Genomic DNA, 25,755 nt, shown 5'->3' with positions numbered 1-25,755 from the left:
GCACCTAGGAGCAAACAAGCTTTCAAATTTCTCACATTCGTCACACTGTAAACTTGAACATAGCTCTAAAAATTCCACTGACACGTGAGGGTGACCAGGCTAGGAACAGAGTTACATTCTGAGTGGTAAATCTAGTTATTATGGCGCTTTGGCATCCAAAAAAGTTTATCTTTACTTCCTTTCTCTATCTCTCACTGATACCCTTTCTCCAATAACATGGTGCTGCTGCTGCATAAGAAATGACACACTTTTCCACGAAACCATGATATCATCAGATAATAATAACAAGGAAGGATTTTTAAGTGGTATCTCTGGAATTTTACCATCTACTTTAAAGTCAACTTCTTCTGTGTCTACACACAATACTGTACACAGGCAATGCCATAGAGGACAAAAACACAATGACAGATAAATGCATTCATTTGGTTAACATAAGCATTAACAATGTAGTTCAGCCCCCTGGGATCGCTGATTTGTGGTCATCATCATTTTCAAAAAGCCCCGCATTATACACTACAGTATATGACCAAAAGTATGTGGACACATGAACATCACACCTATATGTGTTCTTTCCCCAAACTGTTGCTACAAAGTTGGAAGAACACAATCGTATAGAATGTCTTTGTATGCTGCAGCATTAGAAATGTCCTTCACTGGAACTAGGCGGACCAAATATGTTCCAGCATGTCAATGCACCTGTGCACAAAGCGAGCTCCATAAAGCCATGGTTTACCAAGTTTGGAGTGGAAGAACTTGAGTGGCCAGCACAGAGCCCTAACCTCAACCCCACTGAACACCTTTGGGATGAATTTGAAAGCTGACCTCGCCCCAGGCCTCCTCACCCGACATCAGTGACGACCTCACTAATTCTATAGTGGCTGAATGGCCAAATCCCCACACAAGAGTGGATGTCATTATAACAGCAGTGAAGGATTAAGTGCTTATGCTCACCTTAGTAACCACTTTATCATGGTCAGGGTCAAGTGCATTATAAACTTCTTATTTCAATGTCTTTTGTTGTCTATATGCCCTTAAAGATGGTGGTTGATCCGAGTTTACAAGATGGAGGAAACAGGAGTCAAGAAAGCATTGATTAGAGTAGTAGGAAGCACCCTTTACATACTGTTTTACATACATTTTTGCCTTTCCAATTTGCTAACCTGGTCATTACTTCCCGTCGTTTTTTTTTTTGTTGTTGTTGTTTTGTTTTTTACTGTCCTGTGCTCTGTTGATTGGTTACACATGTTCCAGGAACCTTTTGAAGAACTGAAATTAAACTTCACAGTTATGGGAAGAGTTCCTGTTCTTTGTTCCCACTGCACTGCAATAAACAGGAACATTATGGGAAAGGGATCCTGACTGCAAGACGGTCACATAATTTCAGCAAAAGCACAGCAACAGACAAAGGTCAGTGGCTGCATTCCTAAAAAGCTTATGTGATTTGTCAGCAGCAGCTTGTGACCATAGATATTTTTTTTTGTGGGGTAGGATAGCATTAATAATGACACAGCATGACAAAATTAAGTTGAGCGGCTATCACAATTTCACGTATGTCATAGGCTACTATTTAGTGATTTTTAGTGTAACACCCCCCCCCCCCCATAACCCACCCAGTTGAGATTCTTCAAGTGTAGCAGTTTGTTTTGAGTGGTATTAGACATACCTTTGTTTAATGGGGTTTATACAGCACGTGAGCATACATTAGACCAAAAAAAAAAGCTAGACCAAAAAATTTGGTCATCAGATGAGGGGGAGTGTGATGGAAAGACTTTGCAAAGACTGGCCCTTTGGACGAGCCATCACTGCTTATGAAGGTCCTGGTGATTGTTTTTAGTTTTGATCCTAGCGTGCTATATTTAGTGTCTGTTCCCAGACTCTGGATATGGAAAACCCCCAAATAAGACTCTGCACTTAGAGCTGCACTACTTTCCAGAGTTCCGAGTCTTGTTACAATATTAAGCAAGATGACATGAGAAAACAGATGACATGAGAACAGCTATCACTGGTATTACTCCATTCAATCTTGGTAATCTTTAGGGAGTCAGTATAAACTGTATAATCTAATCTGTACTTCAAGGTAATGGGGAATTACAGTAATGTTCCCCAGTGAATGATGAACTGTCTCACTATGCTTAGTAATTGTCCTGTTATGTTGACAATAAGCTATTCTTCTAGATCCTCCTCTCTCAGGCCACCCAGGGAAGAAGAAATTATATCAGCAGGAGGAATAAACCATTTTCAGTTTAAATTTATTTTTTACGGTATCACTCAATTTGTTTCTGTTTCTCATTGTACAAACATAACTTTTAGCCTGAGTACTAACCTGAGACAACAGGATATTTCATAACGGTGAGAAACAGGAACAGGAAATGTGTAAGAAACCCATTTTGAGTCATGGATTATTTTCAGTATTTCTATTTGTGTATGTATGAGCTTTTGCGTCACTCTTCACAGAAGGCTTATTGTGTAAATGTTACTGTTTGCAAGGCAAAATTTCACGTGGAAGTTCTTGTTAAAAACGTTCTTGTCTCATATATGTCATGACCTAAGACTTGCAGGGTGTTTCAGACTAATAACACATCTGAAACACCCTGCAGTGGATCATTTCCTCATGGCTTTCCTACATATTTTAGTTGAGGTCTGTATGCTTTACTAACTGACTCAGTCATTGTGTTGACTCTTGCTGTGGGTTAGGTAAACCATATGTGTCCTTGCCAACGCCGATTGCCCATAAACAAATAAATCCAGTACAAGAAAACACGCAAATTAGCCACCACAAGACATTGTGGCTTCCGTTAAGTAGCATGAGTAAAGTAGCCGCATGTCAAGATAAACCAAACTAGCATAAAAGACTCATTTTTGCTTTGGTGCTCTGTAGGAAACTTCTGAGGCTGAGACGGTGGCTGTTTTTATGGGCCACACTTAGTAACCGCTAGCAACTGGTGAGCCAACACATTACTAGAGCCAGTGTGGGGTGGATGCTAGAGTTGGCCCAGAACAGACATTGCCAGGCAAAGGAGGCAAATAAACTATGCAGTGTGTACCTGAATGGGCATAAAACACTAGAGGAGGTGAGTGAGAGGTGATTGGGCGTCTCCCTGTGATTCTGTGGACGGACATGGCCTTTTCATAACAGTAAACAGAGGTTAGGGTGGATTACATTGGGAAAACTAAAGTTGTAGCCATGCAGCCCAACTAAAAAAAGTTTTTACAATGACTGACGCAAAAACAGCTCAAAATTTGTTTCATTGACCTTTGCCATCTCACGTTCTTTACAATTCCTTTCATTTTCTTTCCTCTAAAATTTGTCACTTCCTCCCTAATTGAGATAGTTAAACAGACAGATGTGCTGTGCATTCTCACAGGCATTGACTGATTAGCGTGAATTTCTCATTTCCTGTTTTGGGGTGTGTACCTCATCCCTTGTTCTTCTGCCCAACACACATCAAAGAGAAAGGAGGGAGCTTGACTCTGAGAGGGCCAAGTGGCAGCCTGAGAATGAGTGAGTGGGGGAGAGAATTACAGTAGGAGTCAAGGGAGTACAGGAAGGGAACAGCGAAATGAAAAACCATCTAGGGTGAAACCACCAACCCAATACCGATAGTATTGGAAACATATGGAAGAAGGAGAAAGTGAAGTCTGATAGACCATTGAAGCAATTTAGGGGAAGCACTGAGAAGGAGAAAAGTTAGATGGCAGGATCACAGGGGCTGATTACAAAAATTCCCAATTCTTCAAAGCTAGACAATGAGTCTGCATGTTTTAAAAAAACTGAGGGCAAAAAGTCTCAAATCCCCTAATACTGCATTCCCGCTTACACATGCTGGGTTTTGAGAAATGTTGAACATTTTCTTCCACTCCGTTTATTTTATTTATGTCAATTATATACTTAGCCAGTAATTTTCTTAATCCCTTTTAATGAAACTGTGGTGCCAGTGAATGGAGAGAGGGCCTTAATGGCTTAATCCAATAAAACTCACTAATCCCCTTGAGTGAAGGATTGAATGAGGTATCCTCATTTGGTATCCTCATTATAGGTTAAATAGGATATCAACCCCATGCTGTACCCAAGAAGGGGTGGGGGTGGGGGTGGGGGAGTATATTACATGAAATTTGTCGGGTCATCTTGTCCACTACGTCCATATAGGAGGCAAATGAGACACTGGACAGCTTGCATATCCATGGATCATTGCAAAACTGGAACATTTTTACTGGTGGAATAAACAGTCATTAAGTGAAGTTTTACAGTTAAGGAGGATGTTTATGTCATTCATGAGAAAATGGTGCACTAGCCATGAGTCTCCACCAATGTTAAAGTTATTCCTTTTAATAGACCTAACCCAGTTCTTATAAATTGTAAGTCGTTTAGTGTTCTCCAAATTAAACTTTTTTATTCCATGTCATGGCTTGGCTAAACAGGTTCACAAATAATATTCATAAAATATTATAAGTTCAGATAAAAATCATGAGAATGGACCCAATAGTATGATTTGGCATGAACACATCCATTACATTCTGGGTCTCAGTTGCAGTAAAAAATAAATATATAAATAAATAAAAATTTACAAGGCACTTTTAAAAAGGCAATATTTTACATGCTATTATAAGGTACTATAAGAAGATGAGACATATAGTGTTGTCAAGCAATTTGTTTTAGCATCTATTGAAAGGGTTTTCAAAACAGCAAAAAAACAAACAAACAGACAAATCAATCAATCAAATATGCCACAGCCTCTAATTAGTTGTTGCTTTTTGTATTTTATTTTATTTTTATTTATTTATTTTTTTTAGTCCTTAAAAGAAGTTAAAGTATGACATATCTTAGGGGGCACGTTGGCTTAGTGGTTCTGCTCTGTGTGTGTGGTGCTTGTATGTTCTCCCCATGCTTCCGAGGTTTCCTCCAGCTACTCTGGTTTCCTCCCCCAGTCCAAAGACATGCGTTGTAGTTGTAGTGTGTGAATGCGTGTGTCAATAGGTGTGGGAATGTGCGTGCGATTGTTCCCTGTTATGGGTTGGTGCCTTGTCCAGGGTGTCCCCCACCTTGTGCCCTGAGTCCCCTAGGATAGGCTCCAGGCTCCCCATGACTCTATGTAGGGCAAGCGGTACAGAAAATGGATGGATGGATGACGCATCTTAAGTAGGAGGACACAGCCTCCCACTTACCCCTTCTTAGAAAGTCTTCTAATGGAAGGTTGGAAGCATAACTCCTCTGTGCCAAACCACTGGAGGATGTTGTACAGACAAGGTAGGGTATCATAAGTGAATTTACTCAGGAGAATGAGCTGGACTTGTGGGATTCTCCACATGTCAAACCAACTAATTGGAGTATTAACTATGGTCTCCACACATTGCCCATCGCCCCTGGCACACTTGAGACAGCCTTGATCCTGTACTGCTATTTCCCCACCTTTGCCACCTCTGCCAAGATCAACGCTTCCTTTTTATTTGCTTTGGACCAGAGCTTCTCCACAACCCAGGCCAGTGCACCTTAGCTGGAACCTGCCAATGACTTTTTGGTGCTGGGGTCTGCTGATCAGTCTGTCCACTTCTTCTTGGGCCTTCCACTTATTGCCAGTGTGCACCTGGGGATCTATATACCTCATTAATGGATACCAGCTTGAACTGGTAGCACCACACTTTGTACTTCCCTGGGAGTTTGGATGATTCTCGCCAGGCCACCTGAGAATTGCTTCTTTTCAGTTTAATTCAATTCAATTTTATTTGTATAGCCTTTTAACAATAAACATTGTCACAAAGCAGCTTTACAGAAATATATAAATTTTGTATCTATCCATCCATATTCTGTACCACTTATCCTACACAGGGGTTGTGGAGATCCTGGAGCCTATCCTAGGGATCTTGGGGCACAAGTCAGGGGACACCCGGGATGGGGTGCCAATCCATCGCAGGGCACAATCAGACACACATTTCATACAGCCCATGCTGACCCCTGTCCACCACCGGAAAACACCCACAGTGGCATCACTGTGAGCATCAGAACTGGACCATGGATCAATGGAAGATTGTGGCCTGGTCTGATGAATCATGTTTTCTTTTACATAATGTGGATTGTTGGGTGGTGGGTGTCGCGTACCTGGGGAAGAGATGGCACCAGGATGCACAATGGGTAGCCAGTGAAGGCAGTGTGATGCTCTGGGCAATGTTCTGCTGGGAAACCTTGGGTCCTGGCATTCAGGTGGATGTTACTTTGATACATACCACCTACCTAAACATTGCTACAGACCAAGTACACCCCTTCATGGCAGCGGTATTCCATAATGGCTGTGGCCTCTTTCAGCAGGATAATGCGCCCTGCCACACCGCAAAAATTGTTCAGGAAAGGTTTGAGAAACATGACAAAGAGTTGTTGACTTGCCCTCCAAATTCCCCAGATCTCAATCTGATTGAACATTGCCTTGAAAAAATAGCGCTAACAAAATAAATCACTGTCTTTCACTTACTTTGTCACTGAACCTTCCTGTCTGTAACGTTAAAATATTTGTGACGTGTAGTGATTCTGCCACCAGTTTCTTTGTTGAAGCTATATTTTTATTGATGTTACAGGGGACCATTGCTAACATAGTTATAATAGTGTTTAAAAGCACTGTTCTATAATTTTGTCAAATTTGGGTGTTACTATAAATAGTACTAATGCTAAAATAAAACTCTCCAAGAAATGGATCAAATCAGTGTGAATACCCCACTGGACATTTGGAATTTGGGATTTAGGGGATTTCAGAACATCCATCAAGATTAAAAAACAAACAAAAAAAACTGTAGTACATCTAAAACAGCTTGGTAAGAAAAAATGTAAATAGACCCTTCAGATATTATAAACATACTCTGTCTTCGTCTTATCTCTCTGTTTCTCTTTGTGTGTGTGTGTGTGTGTGTGTGTGTGTCTTTGAAAGGAAAGGAGGCAGTGTTCACTAAGGTATGTAGGTATTCTGTAGTATTTTCCGCTATATCAAATTTCCATCCTTGCAGTCATGCTGAAACAACCCTTGTGAACTTTTTTCAAGACTGATTTACACACAGGCAGCACTTTTATTCAGTACATTTACCCTGTACTATTCTGGAGAAACGTGTTAATGTTAATAGGCATGATGAGTCATTGGAACAATCACCTCACAAAAACAAAAATTGTGAGTGAACACCATTACTGGGGGGGACAGGATGCCCCCTAGCATTGGAACACAACGAAGAGAATGAGGAAGGAAAATAGCAGAGAAAGTGTGTGTGTGTGTGTGTGTGTGTGTGTGTGTGTGTGTGTGTGTGTGTGGGTAACGGAAGGGTGGGACCATACAAATCAATGTCTATTTACTTAAGCAGTGACTTCAGTTTTTGACGCTTCTCTCCCTGCCTCTCTGAGCCCATTCCAAATGCATATGTGGTTGCAAAAAAAATGCAAACTCCCCCCTCGCCAGACCTCCAGCAGACCCACTACTCATTAATGATAAAGACGAGACTGCACATTTTCACTGCTCTCAAGCCCTTATCGCTCATGTTGCACCACAGTTTAGGGAGTGCTGATAATGAAGACGTGAGGCTGAAGGGAGGAAACCAAGCCAAAGAACCACACCCAAGCTTTCATGTAGCATTACAAACCACAGTCTGTCACTTAAAACACACACACACACACACAGAAATGATCATATGTTTACAGTGACAGTGTGGCGAGTATATAGTATGTCTCTGTTCAAGTGTAGAGTGTGTGGCTCAGACCTGACCTCTTGCAAAATTCATGTTGGATTTCATACATTGCTAATGCGAGAAAAGTTATGACTACCAACACCACCTCTTACTCTAATACCTTAACCTGTATAACTTTTCATATGTTTTCATTGAATCAAAACCAATGTTGGAAAGAATACAAAACACACTGCCTAGAAATAAAAGTACTGCTACTCCAGTAAATAATTCACTTTAGTAGATATCAAGAAAATTACTCAAGAGCAGCCAAATGCTCTTGTGGTTTTATTAGCCTGTGTAAGAGCTAAATATATAAAAAGATTGTATTATTTCTGCTGAGTAAGTATTATTGGATTTGTTAAGTAAAGGATTTATCGTGTATTGTGGGGGATGGAATACATATTGTATTACTGAATGGACTTTTATATAGTTTAATGGGTTAAGGTTTTGTATTAATGAATACAATATTATGAGTTGTAAAAGTATCTGCCATTGAATAAATATAAATAATTGTAAACAAAAACCAGCAATTCGATGATCCTCCTCAGACAATTGTTATACATCAATCAGCCATAACATTAAAACCACTGACAGATGAAGTTAATAACATTGAATATTATGTTGCAATGGCACCTGTAAAAGGGTGGGATATATTAGGCAGCAAGTGAACAGTCAGTTCTTGATGTTGATGTGTTGGAAGCAGGAAAAATAAGGATCTGGCAACTTTGACAAGGGCCAAATTGTGATGGCTAGACGACTGGGTCAGAGCATCTCCAAAAATGGCAGGTCTTGTGGGGTGTTCCCGGTAGGCAGTGGTTAGTACCTACCAAAAGTAGTCCATGGAAGGACAACCCGCGACAGGGTCATGGGGCCCAAGGCTCATTGATGCACAGTGTATAAACTGTCTTGAGCATTAACATCCCCTTTCACTCAGTCATGTGATGTCAGATGTTTATATATGATGGCATATGTGTCAGTTGACACTTTTAACTACAAAAGTAACTTTTCCTTTTCCATAAGGTGAGGTAAATGACTGCTTTGTGTCACACATTTGCCTTTCCATTCATTATTCATTCTTATTCAGTCTTTTATATCATCTATACAGGATATTTTTTCCTGACTCATCAGCTGCATGACATGATTAATACCAGACTAGGGTTTAATCTTGTCTGGGAAACCAGCTGACTATGTATGATGTGCAAAGCAAAAAATAAGTATAAATATGTTTCTTTAAACAATAATTAAGTTATTTATTTATTTATTTATTTATTAATAATAATAATAATAATAATCATCATCATCATAGGGCGCACGGTGGCTTAGACACCTCCAGGGTCTGGGGTTCGATTCCTGCCGGGGCCATGTGTGTATGGAGTTTGCATGTTCTCCCCGTGCTGCGGGGGTTTCCTCCGGGTACTCCGGTTTCCTCCCCCAGTCCAAAGACATGCATGGTAGGCTGATTGGCGTGTCTAAAGTGTCCGTAGTGTATGAATGGGTGTGTGAGTGTGTATGTGATTGTGCCCTGCGATGGACTGGCACCCTGTCCAGGGTGTACCCCGCCTTGTGCCCAATGCCTCCTGGGATAGGCTCCAGGTTCCCCGCGACCCTGAAAAGGAGTAAGCGGTTGAAGATGGATGGATGGATCATCATCATCATCATCATCATAGTAGTTAGCATGTTTGCCTCGCATCTCTGGGGTTGGGGGTTCCGCCCTGTACTTGCATGTTCTCCTTGTGCTTCGGGGTTTTCTCCAGGTACTCCGGTTTTCTCCCCAGTTCAAAGACATGCGTTGTAGGCTGATTGGCATGGGTTGGCACCCTGTCTATGGTGTACCTCGCCATGTGCCATGAGTCCCCTGGGATATGCTCCAGGCTCCCCGCAACCCCTGTGTAGGATAAGATGGATGGATGGATAATCAATACAGTCATGTGAAAAAATAAGTACACCCTATGAAAATTTTTGGCTTTTTTGACATATTTAAATGAGCAAACTTTTGATCCTCTTTGAAACAGTGCCTATTAATAAAGGTGATACACTCTATCAAATCACATAAAATTAACATTTTGTAGTCATTTTCACAATTTAAATAATAAAAAAAAACCCGGATCTGTCACATAGGAAAAAATAAGTACATCCCTACATTTATCACACCTTCAAATCCATAAAATTACAATCAGGTGCTCAAGATTGGGTGCCAGTGATTAGAACCTACTTAGGGAGTCTTATATCCCTCTCATATCTAGTGTCTGGTGTTCCCTTTGTTATTGAGGTGTGTGGTGTCATCATGCCAAGATCTAAAGAGTTCTGTAAGACCTTCAAAAAAAGGTTGTGAATGCCTATGAGTCTGGCAAGAGATTTAAAAAGATCTCCAAATTATTTGAAATACATCATTCCACTATAAGGAAAATAATGTACAAATGGCACAGATTTCAAATTTGTCCAGGACTGGCCGTCCCAACAAATTCAGCCCAAGAGCATGCAGTCTGATGCAAAGAGAAGAGTCCAAGAACCCCAAAATTTCATCCCAGCAATTGCTAAGTCTTGAATCTGTTAGTGTCAAAGTGCATGCTTCTTCAATCAGAAAGAGATTACACAAATTTGACCTGCATGGGAAGCATGCCAGAAAAAGCCTTTGCAAGACTACAGTTTGTCAATGAGCATATAGGCAAAGACCAGGCCTTTTGGAATAATGTGCTCTGGACAGATGGGGCAAAGATAGAATTGTCTGGCCACAGTAACAACAGACATGTTTGGCACAGACCAAAGACAGCTTTTAAAGGAGAAGCGCTTCATACCAACTGTGAAGCACGGTGGTGGAAATGTTACGGTTTGGGGTTGCGTCACTGCCTCAGGGACTGAACAGCTTGCAATCATTGATTCAACTATGAATTCTGCATCATATCAAAGAGCTTGAAGATAATGTGAGGTCATCTGTCCAAAAGTTGAAGTTGAACCGAAAGTGGACCTTTCAACAGGATAATGATCATAAGCACACTAGCAAATCCACCAAGTAATGGCCCAAAAAGAAGAAATGGAAGGTTATGGAATGGCCTAGTCAAAGACTGGATTTGAATCCCATTGAAATGTTGTGGGGGAATTTGAAACCGGCAGTACATACAAGAAAACCTTCAAATATCTTACAACTGAAAGAATATTGCATGGAAGAGTGGTCAAAAATTCCAGCATGCCTGGTGGACAATTATGCAAAACACCTACAAGAAGTTATTTCTGATAAAGGGGGCAATACTGGCTTCTGAGGCCAAGGGTGTACATACTTTTTCCACAGAAAAATATCACATCTATTGATATTTCTGTTGAATAAATGATCAAAAAAGTTCATTTTCCTTGCAGTTTTGTTCAAGTATATCAACTTCATTAATTGGCAGTGTTTCAAAGAAGATCAAATGTTTGCTTACCCAAATATGTCAAAAAAGCCAATAATTTCAATGGGGTGTATTTATTGTTTCACATGACTGTATCATCATCATCATCATCATTCTTAGTGATCACTTTTTGTCAACACTGGGCAAGGCAGGAATATTCACCAAGGATGGGACACTAGTCTATTCTGCACACACACATTCACACACTCATTCATACCTAGGGACAATTTAGTGTTACAGATACAGCAACCTGAGCTCAGGTTTGAACGTGGGACCCTGGAGCTGTGAGGCTACCGTTCCACAAGTGGGCTGCAGTTTATTTTAATAAATTCCAGAAATCATGAATACCCAAAGAAAATGAAAAGCCACATATAAGTAATATATTACGCTTTCTTAATTCGTATTATACAGTATGTCATATATGGTGGATAAAATATTCCTTGGCGTTTCAATGAGATGGTCTGTCTTTCCTGCTCTTTAAATTCTATGACTTTTCTATGACTGTACGTGTCTCACTCCTTCTTTTCTGCTTTGCCTTAGATGTTGGCACAACAGCTTCCTGTGAGAGATTCTTTCCATTTAGTTCTCCTTTCCTGTCTCTCACCTGCATCAAGGGCCCACTTCTCTTTACTCTGTATGAGGAATAAACGTTGTGCAGAAAGACTCATTCTTCAAACAGCGGTGAGGGAAAGTTCACTTGCACTTGAAAACATCTGCTTCTCAAGCCATTTGATGAGGCTTGCTGAATCACTCCAGCATGGGATACCCCTAGTGAGTCAAAATGACAGGACCCCCTACCGACACACACACACACACACACACACACACACACACACACACACACTCATTCCTTTCTGTTTGGATGACTGTCTTGCATTCATGCTGCTTTGAGTCATGATATGGATCTAGTGGAGGAAAGCTGAACAGTGTTTCACCTTCTCTGCTTGAGTGAACTGAATCAAACGGTAGAATGTCTAATTAAGTCAGACCCCATGAATCACGTTTTGGAAAAGAAAGAAAGAAAAATTTCATGCCCAAGTCTTAAGCATTAGTCTTTGCAGATGTGCTATACAATAAGCTGTTAGGAAAAGTGCCCTGAGTGAGTTTGTGAGGTTTTAATTTAAGGTTGCGTGTTGTTTTTGACAAACACTAGAAGAGGGCAGGGTGTGTGCTTCAGATGGCAAGGCTGTTAGTGAGTAACACTGGACACCTGTGGTACTTTGGCCCATTTTAACAGCTTTCACTGGACCCAGTGTTTTCTTTGTTCTATTACCAAGAAAGCCACAGAGGGAAACTGTACAGAAAGTGTCAATAAACTTAGCAGAATTGCAACCCAGATAATGTGACCATATGTGAATAACAAAAGCCTAAATCATAATAAAAGTTTATAAATAAAAGTGAATAATAAAAGCTTTCTGAGTCTGGTGATGGAAGCTTTGCGTGCATCAGTTGGTATGACCTTTTATCTGGCATGGTAAAGGTGGTTTAAATTAATTATTATGGCCCATGAAAACCTGACTTGGCTCCAGCAGAGATGCAGCGCCCCCTACAGACCCAGAGTAAATATTACAAGTATAAGACGATTCAAGAACTTGACTGTCATGTTCATATGCCCAAGCACAATGACATTCTAAGTTTGGATGTTCTCATGGCTCTTGCAATGGAAAATAAAAGATAAATAATAGCACATAAATTACAAATAAAGGAACAAATAAATGAAATGTTACAAAAAGAAAAAGAAAAGTAGAAAATGGTAAAAAGACACATTTTACATAATCCTATATAGAGTATATAGCGTATGTATAGACTGTGAGGTATTTGTGCAATATTGTGCGAGATGCAGTGTAACACTGAAACAGAAATAACATTATGGCATAAAAAAAACATACAAAGCTATGCTTAAGACATTTATAATAATGGTGGAAAATACAGTAAGTCGTATTTACATGATGTGAAGTAAAATAAATAAATAAATAAATAAATAAATAGCGTTGCGGATATCTAGACATTGAAAATATTTCGCTAATTTATTTATGTATTTATTTATTTATTGCGATTGATTAAAAAAATAAATAAGCTTTTAGAGCTGACCTCAGAAGAAAACGAGCTGTCGCAAACTCCAGTTTTTACGACCATTGTTTGACTGTTGACGGTCATCGTAACGGATTACGACAGTAAGAAAATGGCGGAGGAGGAGCGGAGTGCCGAGGCTGAGAAACTCAAGGAGAAGGCGAATAATTACTTTAAAGGTAACGTTAAAACAAATGGCAGTTAAAAGTAATAATCGTTTGTCCTTTATGTAACTGTGTGGTATTTTATGGGTCGGAAAGTGCTTGTGTTCTCGGATTGGATGGTGCATGTCAGGCTGAGTAGTTAGCCTTGCTAGTGAAGTCACGAAGCCGGTAGGTAGCTTAAATCCATTATAAGCCCACAGAACCCTGTAATAATACACAACATTAACATGCTCGTTAAATGAAATGTGTCCTAAAGCGAGTCTGATTCGTTCTTGGTGAATAATTAAGTATGTACCGTGGTGGTGTTATTTAGCCAACGTGCTAACTAGCGTGACTTGATGGAGACGCGTGCGGGGTTGCTAGTCTGTACTGCAAGTTATTTAACTGATTTAGTTTACATTGTTCAGTCCCTGTACTCTTACACACAGTGTATCTCAGCAGGTAAGCCAGATGTAGCTTGTTGGTTGAACGTTAGCTGTATTGTTACATTTACAAATCAATTCGAGAAAAGAATGATTGTCATTCATTCACAAGGCGGTGATTTTAATCTTAATTAAACAATAACGCGTATATTATTTGTAACTTTTGTAACTAAAATATGCTTTAATTAGGAAAATACTTTCACAACTTTAACTTCTGCCGTTTGGCTTGCTAACTGGCTACTGGGCAACCCTCATAATCATATTGGCCATGTGATAACCAAGTTAAAAATGAATTAAAGCTCAATGGTTAGTAGCTTTTTATTCGAGAAACTGATCAATTTGCAGTGGTCTCTTATTTTTTTCCAGTGCTGTGTGTGTGTATATATATAAAATGTGTGTGTGTACATATATATGTATATATTTGTGTGTGCGTGTATGGATAGATAGAAGTGAGATGGGCTTGCAGGGGTGGTTAAGCTACCTCCCTGAAATTAGTTTTTGCAGGGTCGGATGTCTGCTAGTGTTAAAAAAGCAAACAAACAAAATCGCAATACATGTTGCCCAATCCCAGCTGCTCACGTGGAAAGTTTGACCAATCCCACCTGCTCACGTGGAAAGTTTGACCAAACCCCCCTGCTCTTACTGAAAGTTTGACCAAACCCCCCTGCTCTCATGTGGAAAGTTTGACCAAACCCCCCTGCTCTCACGTGGAAAGTTTGACCAAACCCCCCCCCCCCTGCTCTCACGTGGAAAGTTTGACCAACACCCCCCCCCCCCCCTGCTCACGTGGAAAGGTTGACCAATTCCCCCCCAGCTCACGTGGAAAGTTTGACCAATCCCCCCTGCTCACATGGGAAATTTGACCAATCCCCCCGCTCACGTGGAACTTTTGACCAATCACCCCCGCTCATGTGGAATGTGTGACCAATCCCCCCTGCTCACTTGGAATGTTTGACCAATCCCACCTGTTTCCACTAATAGTTTGACCAATCCCCCCATGTCACGTAGAACATTTGATCAATCCCAGTTACTCACTTGTTTGCTCGTTCAGACACTCTTCACCAATCCCACCTAGTCCTGCTGAGCATTTGAGTAATCCCGTCTGCTCCTGGAGAACATTTGTCTAGTCCTATTTGCTTCTGCAGAAAGTTTCTCCAATCCCACCCATTCCACCCCATTTACCCAATCCTCTCCCACTGCCCACCGTTACTATTCTTGGCACTTTTGTAAAACCTGAGTCAGCATTTTAGCCCAGAATTGATACAGATACCAATATTTGGCGTCCGATCTGTGTATTCCGACTAAATAATTTATGTTTACGCCTCAGCTAATCGAGGTTGGCTGGCAAGCGATGTGTGTGATGTGAAGACCTGGTTTAGTCCAGCTGTATGTCACTGGCATGGGATTTACTGACCAACACCAAGTGTGTGCAGATAATCACAAATGTGCCGCTGCTTCCAGTAGCTTGCACATTTGTTCCTTTACTGAATGTCTATTGCGTTAACTATAAAAGCATTTTGAGGCGGTTTGATGAATCAGCATGTCACTTCAAAGAACAAAGGTGAATATAGATAGACTGATTGCAATCATCACTCTTCGGCTCTTCCTTTCAGAAAAAGACTACGAGAACGCAATCAAGTATTACACCGAGGCACTGGAGCTGAATCCATCAAATGCCATCTACTACAGTAACCGGAGCCTGGCGTACCTGCGCACCGAGTGCTATGGCTACGCCCTGGCAGATGCGACCCGCGCCCTGGAGATCGACAAGAACTACATCAAGGGGTATTACCGGCGTGCCACTTCTAACATGGCGCTGGGCAAATTCAAGGCCGCGCTTAAAGATTACGAGACGGTACGCTTTTGTTTTTTTTGTTTGATTAACATTATAATACTTATTGGCTATAACTATTTTCCAACCAGATGTATAAATTAGAGGTATAGTGTTAAATCAGTAGATTTGTGGATGAAAATCACATTTAATGTGTATGTTAAAGATGTAAATAACTTTAAAATGCTGGGAAATATTTCTGCAGGTAAAAGCAGGATGCTTGTGGTTGATTACATTTGCACGGAGACATGATTCACTGTTTCCTCTAGCTGTTTCACCTTACACCTATGTATACAATAATATTCTGCTCAAACACTTAGTATTAGCTTTGAGAAATGGCGCGTCATTGCACAGACTGATAAAACCGCTTCCCTTGCATTTGCTCTCGTCTTTGACCTGAACAGGTAGTGAGGGTGCGACCCAACGATAAGGATGCCAAGTTGAAATATCAAGAGTGCAACAAGATTGTAAAGCAGAAGGCCTTCGAGAGAGCCATCGCCAGCGATGAACTGAAACGATCAGTAGTGGATTCGTTAGACATCGAGAACATGAGTAAGTACTCATCTCTTCTACTTGGACATTGTTTTTAAAGCGTGCAGGTTATCTGTAGGACTAACCCTTCCGGTGCTTGTTTTATTAAAATTTTCTCCTTTGCAGCGATTGAGGATGAGTATGTAGGCCCTAAACTGGAAGACAGTAAGGTCACGTTGAAGTTCATGAAGGAGCTGATGGAGTGGTTTAAGGACCAAAAGAAACTCCACAGGAAATGTGCTTACCAGGTAAACCTCACAACTAGAGTCTGATAACTTGCAAGTCCCTAATTTGCTCTCTCGCTACTCATCATGTGACTAGCAAGTTGACTCAGATTTCTTATTCACTGATTCATTACACCAGTAATTTACATCTGTTCAATAATGATGTCAAAACTCATCAGCTGTCTCTATGGCAAAAAGTGAAAAAAGTACAAAATTATTATTTTTTCTTTCCCTCCCCCGTGCCTTTAATATATTTTAAGACCTCTACTGAAGTATAGCCCCCAAATATATTTCACCAAATTGCAAAATGTTTTATTTAATTTTGCTTAAGTTATCTTCCTGCAAAGATCATATCGGATAAAGCGCCGCTTTAACAAACGTAGTAACAAAACCAGGCAGTCTGTGTAAAGATGTCTAAAACCTTTCTCGGTCTCAGTCAGATTCCTCAACTAGTGAATGACATGCTTTAATCCAGTTGTTAGATAGCTACGTGCTGTAGCCAAACAGCAATAAGCCTAATCAAGTTCAGTTTGTAATCACATACTGGCTGTCAGAATGCCTGCAGAAAGTCTGTTTATAGAAATTGTGAAAATTTCATAGCGTAAAGAATTTTCCCCGGCTGTCACACAAATGTGTATAAACACCACCTACCTCAGAGGTGTCCAGTCTTACCCTGAAAGGGCCGCTGTGGGTGCAGATTTTCATTCCAACCAAACAGAAGCCACACTTGAGTCTATTGAAAGCCAAGATGGACTGATTTAAACAGGTGGAATCAGATGTGTGCTTGATTGGAACAAAACACGTCTGTTTTAAACTACGCTGTATTTCATATTGTGGTATTCGTGTACTCCTTTTCAGATGCTGGTTCAAGTAAAAGACGTTTTATCCAAATTACCAAGTCTTGTTGAAATTACATTAAAAGAGGTAAGAAAAGAAACTAAGGCTTGTTAGGATTGTTTTTGTGATTTAGATCTAAATTATTTTCTTGTTATTTCTACTCATAAACTATTCTTGATGTGGTAACTGTTTTTTTTTGTTTTGTTTTTGGTAACTGTTCCAGACAGAGAAAATAACTATTTGTGGGGACACGCACGGGCAGTACTACGACCTTCTAAACATTTTTGAGCTGAACGGCTTACCATCTCCGACCAATCCATATGTATCCTTTTCGTATGTCCTCAAAGCATTTAAAAGTCCCTGTGAAGTGCATTGAAACGAGCAGCGTTATTCGATGTGTTGACGTAATTTCCACTGAAACAGGAAATCAGGGTAGGACACGTCGAGTGGCTCATCCCCCCATTTAAGTAGCCAATAGCGCTTAGCTTACCTCGCAGCCCCGGGCTAAGGCGTACTCGACAGTTAGTCCCATGGGCGCAAGCCCGAGCAATAACGATGCGTTGGATTCACTTGTGGAGGATTTTTTTTTCTCCACCTCCTTCACCTGTTCCAGTGGACCTCGCAGAATCTTCTACCAATGAAGAAAACGAACCAGGATTCGTCAGGAAAATGCCTGGCACAAATACCTCATTCTTCAAAGCGAATGAATTCAAGCCGTTTTCTTTCGTAATCATCTTCCAGTTGGAACACTGAATAAAGCATGCGCATTCGAACAGCCAAAGACACATTTACGACCCATGCTTGCTGATACGATACGAACTTCGGCAAGGGGATTTTTATAATGTTTGGGCGGGACGCTTCAGATTTGGTCGGACAGAAAATATGATGAGAGGCTGAAGTGCAGAATGATGTCATCAAATTTGTTGATCCGTATCAGTGGAAGAGAGAGACTGTAAATTTTCAATTTGAGTTTTGTCATTGATAGGAAGCACACTAGCTTATAGATAACCTTAAGGCTGACATATTCATACTAAAAGCCACAAATTGGCAGTTTTGATTTCATGGGGACTTTCATTCGGATGTAAGATGTAATGCTCACTTATTCCCCAGTGAGATTTAGCTGTAATAAGGATTAGTTGGCATCAGTGGACAAGCTCTGAAGACGTGAATGAGCTACAAAAAAAAAAAAAAAAACACTTGGCCGATCCTGATTGGGAGCATTGTTTTTGATTTGACGTGACAGTTGAAGTAGCTGGAGCTCAGTCCAACAGCATGCATATTTACTCCTATTCATCCAATTCCATGTAATGCATTGTGAGTAGTGCATGTTGTCATGCTAATGAACAGATGACACGACATGACCGTGATCTGGATAAATATAATGATGCCATCAGTAATCTGATCAAAGCAGATTGCATGCTGTGGACTGAAAATATCAAGAGGAGGAACTACGGTATGTTTATTCAATACAGTTCTCTCTAGGTGAGGAAAAAATGTCTATAGACAATGTTTATCAGCATCTTGACAGCGAGGGATTCTGACGCAATGCAAACAAGAATGTACTTTTACTTAAAGATGAACAAAGCACTTCTCCACCACAAACCTTACTCAAGCTAGCTAATGCACTTCATTTAAAATAATCTAGCTGCCATTATAAAACACGAGCCTAGTAGCTGAAGTGCATGAGCAAGTACATGTGCCTTTTTCATGGCTGCTATTTAAACCAGGGGAACGTGACATGTTCTTTGATGTTCCTGATTGATTAATATTAAGGAAGTTAGTCATTTCTGTATCAGTACCGCTGTAGGACTCAACCTGAAAAAACAGTATTGATGCATGCCTACTTCTTACCAGTGGTTTAAAGACATGGCTTCTATTTCACGCCCTGCTTGTTGCGTAATATGAGTCTTAACCAAAAACCGCAGCTGTTCAACGGTGACTTTGTGGACCGTGGCTCCTTCTCAGTGGAGGTCATTCTCACGCTGTTTGGTTTCAAGCTCCTTTACCCAGACCACTTCCACCTACTGAGAGGTGTGCCCTGGCTTCAGCATTTCACATCACACATATACACACACACGCTTAAAGAGTAAGAGAGTAACCTCCATTTCATCCCTAGGTAACCACGAAACAGATAACATGAATCAGATGTATGGCTTCGAAGGCGAGGTCAAGGCCAAGTACACGGCGCAGATGTTCCAGCTGTTCAGTGAGGTCTTTCAGTGGCTTCCACTCACACAGTGCATCAACAACAAAGTGCTGGTGAGCAACAGTTTGGTTCTTTTTTATAACAATGTGTGTACATACAGTCAGCTCCAGAATTATTGCCACCCTAAGTAAAGATGGGTTTAAATCAGTCTGTATCTCGGTGCACCATGCACGCACTCATTATTACTTGGGGGTGATATAGAGTAATCAATCCAACAACTGCATGTTTTAAGGAGGTGGGAGGAAACCTGAGAACCCGGTAGAAGCCCACATTTTTTTTAGACTAATCCACGTCACACGCAGTTTGTTACAGTGAGTTTTCTAATACACACTGTACTTACCCTCAGTGACCTAGCAGACTGCACTGAAAGTGAAACGCCACTGATATATCATATACCAGCAGATATTTTTTTTTTATATATCCATAGCAATGGATATATTTGTTTTATACATTTGAGTGGGAAAAATTTGCTTCCCCTAAAAAAAAAAAAAAAAAAAAATATGAAATATTTGACAAAACACGACATTTTTATTAGATTATTTTGAACTGTGGCTATATCCTGCAACATAACATAAGGTGAAAGAAAATAATTATTTAAAAAAAAGAACTCACTCTTGCAGTGACTCAAATCCCAGTCCTGAGCAGAACAAGGCAGCGTATAACATCTGACAGAAATATGACCGAAATAAAGATTTTTGATGAACTGAGATCATAAAAACAATAAGTAAATTTCCTTGCTTCTTTTATTTTATCCTAAGGGTCTACAAACTACTTTTTGTTCTTGTGGTTAAGTGTCTATGTATTGTGTGTTTTTAGGTGATGCACGGGGGCTTATTTAGTGAAGATGGTGTGACCTTAGATGATCTTAGAAAGATTGACAGAAACAGACAGCCTCCAGACTCAGGTAGGAAATAAGACTGCTTTGTATGAGTTAAAAAATATCTATTTTTGTGTGTGTGTGTATGTATATGTATGTTATATTTTATGTTTGCTCATTCTTTGTTTCCTTTTCTCTCTTTTTTTTTCCATCTCATTTATCACGTCCCTATATAACTTTCCAGGTCCTATGTGTGATCTCCTGTGGTCAGATCCTCAGCCGCAGGTCAGTGTCTGCTCTAATTTTAACGCTATGTCCCTTAGAGTCCATATTAACAGTTTCATCTTTATGAATCTACAACTGATAGACTTTATGTAGTCAAGGACATTTTTGCCAGAGGATCACTTTCTCCCTGAAATTATTGCTAACTGATTTAAAATGACTTAAAATGAGGTCATAGTTCTTACTTGAGCTCATTTTAAGAAGCTAGTAAAAATTCAAATGCAAATCTATCAGGGAATAAACTAAAACGAAAGTACTTGTTTGTTACCTTTTCGTTCATTACTTGAACGTTGTGGCATTGGAAAGCCGCGTAGACGAATTTATGTCATGAATTTTGATCTCAGCAGTACATATTTGAGTGACAGAGCGCTGTGTTTAATGAGGCGTTTTTATGGCGTCGTTTGATTCACAGATTGAACGGTCACAGATTGAATGTAATTGAATGTGTTGCAGAACGGGCGGTCTATCAGTAAGCGTGGCGTGAGCTGTCAGTTCGGGCCTGATGTCACCGAACGTTTCCTGGAACAGAACAAGCTGCAGTACATCGTGCGCAGTCATGAGGTGAAGGCTGAGGGCTATGAGGTCACTCACTCAGGGAAGTGCATCACGGTGTTCTCCGCGCCCAATTACTGGTACAGTACTCCTTTATTAACATGGAAAAATTACTGTCATCGCGCACATGAGTGAGGCTTCATAAGTATAACACTTTAAAATATAGTGTGTGTGGGATAATTCATGGTTAGGTGTGCATTACACGACTTTAATGCACAGAATGGAGGCAAATAACCTCCACACAGTGCATTAAAATCGTGTAATGCACCCCTAGCTGTAGATGCTTATACCATGGTCACGTGCCGGCATTGACAAGTTAAAGCGGTCATTGATGCTTGCAGTGCAAAATGTGACTGAAAGGATAAAAATAACGGTTAATATTCATTAGTTATTTTATATACGGGTCATTAGGTCTTGAATTCTAAATCATACACAGAGACAAAGTAGTGCGATGAGATTACATTTATTTGAATGAATTATAATAAATAGTTATTACAAATGAGTAATCAATTATTATAATAGGTCATAAAGGATGAGATTAATTTTTTTTGATCAGTCATTTGTAATAATTACTTCTATAAGTGCACACTAATTAGACAGCATGTACTGTATACATTCAACTAAAATGCATTTATTTATTTTATTTATTTAGTAGTTTATTTCACAGGGACAATGGACAGTCCATGACTGCCCCTGTAGTCCCTGGACGGGAAGTATATAAAAGAGGGAAAAATGCATCAAGATAAAAATAAATTACACAATGTCATTAAAGCATTAGTCAATAAATAACAGACATGAAAGATAAAAGATTTAAAAATTTGTGACGGACTGGTTCCTCACAAAGACTGTGCTTATAAATGATTGTTTGGCAACAACAGTTACCTTGTGGTAAGAGAATTTGAAGCAGTTTTGATTTGTTTCATAGAGGTGCACAACATATTACCACTTTTGACTAAAACTACACCCCGCCTTGTGCCCGATGCTCCCTGGGATAGGCTCCAGGTTCCCCCGCGACCCTGAAGAAAGGAGTAAGCAGTAGAAGATGGATGGATGGATGCATGGACTAAAACTACAGACTGAATTTGAAGCTTGGGAGAATAAATGCATGCTTCTTTGTCCATTCAAGTCTAACTATTCCGATTTCATCATCTCTACCTCTGTAGCTCGTCTCTGGTCTGATGAGCTGCCTTCAGCTAAATAATTTACTTAAATGTACGTGATTGGCCATAGCAGTAGCTCTGCTACAGAAGCGGCATTGTTTCATGTTAAGTGTTGCTGAACGACGACAATTGTCCACCGTTGTAGTTTCGGCTAACCATTTAACTCTGCGGTATCGTGTGATTCACTAGTATAGCAGAAAAAGAGAAGGTTGGTTAACAAGACAAAATACATTATAATGACCACGCTGGCCTTATGAAGTTTGGATCTCATAATGATGTCAGACTGAAATATCCATCCATTTGATAAAAGTACATAGGAATGGGAATTTATTTTACATTGAAATGTGCTGGTCTTTCGGTGTTAAAAGATTTATGTGCTTTACATTACACGACAATATCAGGAGCATTTCTTAAAATGCTTAAGTAGGTATGCAGGCCATTCAAAATGTAACATTTAAAGATTATTCTACGGTGAAGTACAGGTCAAAGATTTGAATTACTTTATGCCTTGTGACTTGATGTTCGCATCCTTTCTTTATCTTTTTGCCTGTAGTGACCAGATGGGTAACAAGGGAGCCTACATTCACCTCAGGGGATCTGACCTCAAGCCTGAATTCCACCAGTTCACTGCTGTGGTTAGTATCTTCACTCTGAACCACACTGTATAGTTAGACAGTGACAAAGTGACTAAAATTAATATCAATTAGTAGGCATGTTTCATTTGGAAGTGGGATTCTGTAAATCGTTATTCAGGGAGATCGGACTCGCTACTCACTTCTCACTATTTCTTTATTCCAAGAAAAGCAGTAATGAAGCTCACGTAAAGCACCTAAGGTTTAGGCTGAACATTCAAAACCTTTTGAGTATGTATATGTCGACATTTCCTACATTAAAAAAATAAATAAATAAATACATTGAAGTCCCATTTTCTATTTGAATAGCTTCCTGGTGTAAGTGTAAATGTGATGTAGATATGATGATTGCGCTATTTGGTGTAGTGGCTTCTCTGGCTTTTTGCAGATGCCATAGTTTCTTCATCAGTTCATGAACTGATAATTGAGGTCAAGGTGCCTTGACTACATTGTTGAGTATTTTTTGCTGGACCATGTTTTTATATGCAGCCAAAGCCTAATATTCAAACTCCCAGAAATTCCCAATACAGTGACTCCCAATACAATGAATTTTAAATAAATAAATAAAATACAGATTTCCTGCTGTTCAACAAGTAAATAATGGATGTTATCTGTACCATACTGGAATGTCATGGAAAAAAACTATAGTCATGCTACATACCAACCACTAGGTAGTGCTAGAATACTGTCAGCCGTACCATATTGTATATTTTCATCATGACAGCCTCTTGCTTAGTGAGTCTTAAAATGGTTAATGTTGTTGTGGTTCTTCTTATTATTATTGTTGTTATTATTATTCATACTGTTTTTGATGGTCATTTTGGTCTTTTAGTGTGTATTTGCAAATTTGTTCTTACTCATATTCTGCTTTCTGGACATTCATGATGTATACAGATTTCCAGAATTGGAATGTCTGGAACAAGGGGTGAAGTGATGAGTGTCAGATAATTAAAAATTCTTAAAGACAGGGATGATTATTAATGCTTGTGTAAATCATATGGTCTGATATTTTTTTCTCCACATGACGAATCATTATGTATAAAGATCTTGTTTTCCCTCAGTTTTATTTACTTGCATGACAGGTACTGTTTTACCCAAAGACTTGCAGCTGTGATATTCACAACTTAAACAACTAACTGAGTGTTTCCTCTGTTTCCACAGCCTCATCCGAATGTTAAGCCCATGGCATATGCCAACTCACTCTTACAGTTGGGAATGATGTAGAGGCTCCAGCCATCTCTTAGCAGCTGTTACTCTCTCAAGTCCACACCAGTCCCTCCAGACACATCACACTTGTCATTCCCGTTTTTTTTTCTGTTTGTTTTTTTTTCCTCACCCCACAAGTGATAGGTCTTCTAACGCACACAAGCACTCGAAGTGATCAAATGCTTCTTGGTCTAGCAAGCAGTCAACTCGAGTGCACGTAGTTGAAAGAAAAAAGAAAACAGGACCTCGGTTGATAATCCATTTTAATTTTGATACGTATCAGTCTGTTTTCCCTTCAGTTTTTTTCATAGGTGTAAAGGAATTTTAATCCAGTATTAGCAGTTGATTTCTGAGCTATAGAACACAACAAGCTGGATTGTACCAAAGACCTGGGGTCGTATGTAGCAAACGGCTTGGAGAAAGATGGTTGAGGTGTTTATTATTTTTTTGCCCTGCCATTAGAACGAATGTGGATGAGCCGCTTGATGCATTAAGATCCTGAATTAGGAAACTGAATAAGTGTCATCCTGTGTAAAGAATTCTGCATTTGTCACACTCCCTTTTTAATTTGAAGCTTTGTTGGGAGGGACAACAGTGTGTTTCTGTAATTCTGTAGCAGTGAAATCATCCTGTGCTACTTGGGTTTTTGTAATCAGCTGCCTTCATGCGTACGTCTCTCGGTATCGTAGAGCCAGATCGAGTTGGGTTCATTTGTACTCAAGCTTTTGTCTATCGTATAAATGAGATCATGTACCCCCTGTAGTTACTCGACTGTTTGACTCTCTCCACATGTTCTTCAGTATTGTGAAGGTCCACTGTCCGTTGTACTCCGATCTGTTTGGCAGCACCAACACGTGTTTTTCTTCCAGCTTGCTTGACTGAAGTGCACTGGAGATAGCTGTAGTTCCCCCCCCCCTCCCCAACCCTCATTGTACGATTGTTTAGCTAAGTCCGCCCCATCCCGCCAGTGTGGATTTGTGACAGAACATGACTGATGTTTAGAAATCTTAAAACGCACAGCAGCCATAGCCCATGCCCTTGACTTTTTAGATAATGTTATATACACAAATGTGTATGTATATACAGTATATACTGTAACAATAAAATCCCTGTGTACATGTTTGGGGGAAAAAATATTGAATAAAAAAAAATCACGCTCCAATTCTAGTAATGCAGTATGTTGTCTTATTGTAAACTGCTCAGGGAGGAAGCTACCAGGGTGTAAAAAGAGAATAAATGTGTGTTGTTTTTCATAAATATACACTGGGTTTCAAAAGTATTCAGACCCTTTCAGTCTTTGCACATTTTATTGTGTTGTAGTTTTAAATGAAAATGGGTTAAATTAACTTTTTTTTGCCAGTAATATGCTCACAATAACTCAATTCCCAAAGCAAAAAAAAAAAAAAAAAAAAGATGGCACCAGGATGCACTATGGGAAGCTGGAGGAGGCAGTGTCACGGTCTTAGCAATGTTCTGCTGGGAAACATTGGGTCCTGGCATTCATGTGGATGTTATTTTGACATGCATCACCTACCAAAATATTGTTGCAGACCAAGTACACCCCTCCATGCCAACGATATTCCCTAATGGCAGTGGCTTTCTTTCAGCAGGATAATGCGTGCTGTCACACTGCAAAAATTGTTCAGGAACGGTTTGAGGAACATGACATTTGAATTCAAGGTGTCGATTCAGCCTCCAAATTCCCCAGATCTCAATCCGATCGAGCATCTGTGGAATGTATTGAAC

The 25,755-nt window shown here is 39.9% G+C and overlaps 1 protein-coding gene across 1 annotated transcript; it reads left to right on the top strand.

Annotated features, from left to right (window-relative positions):
• The first annotated feature begins 13,218 nt into the window (after positions 1-13,218).
• ppp5c (protein phosphatase 5, catalytic subunit) lies at positions 13,219-25,176 on the top strand. The gene is made up of 13 exons (XM_053651459.1): positions 13,219-13,324; positions 15,345-15,586; positions 15,967-16,114; positions 16,220-16,341; positions 17,176-17,241; positions 17,378-17,476; positions 19,080-19,185; positions 19,271-19,413; positions 20,177-20,264; positions 20,422-20,462; positions 20,913-21,091; positions 22,725-22,806; positions 23,965-25,176. The coding sequence occupies exons 1-13, from the start codon at positions 13,258-13,260 to the stop codon at positions 24,025-24,027; spliced, it is 1,446 nt and encodes a 481-aa protein (XP_053507434.1). The 5' UTR covers positions 13,219-13,257; the 3' UTR covers positions 24,028-25,176.
• Positions 25,177-25,755: the final 579 nt, after the last annotated feature.

This window comes from Ictalurus furcatus, chromosome 20, assembly GCF_023375685.1.
Source record: "Ictalurus furcatus strain D&B chromosome 20, Billie_1.0, whole genome shotgun sequence".
Classification (NCBI taxonomy): domain Eukaryota; kingdom Metazoa; phylum Chordata; class Actinopteri; order Siluriformes; family Ictaluridae; genus Ictalurus; species Ictalurus furcatus.
Note: the sequence above shows the minus strand (reverse complement) of the source record. Positions and strands in the feature narration are given on the sequence as shown.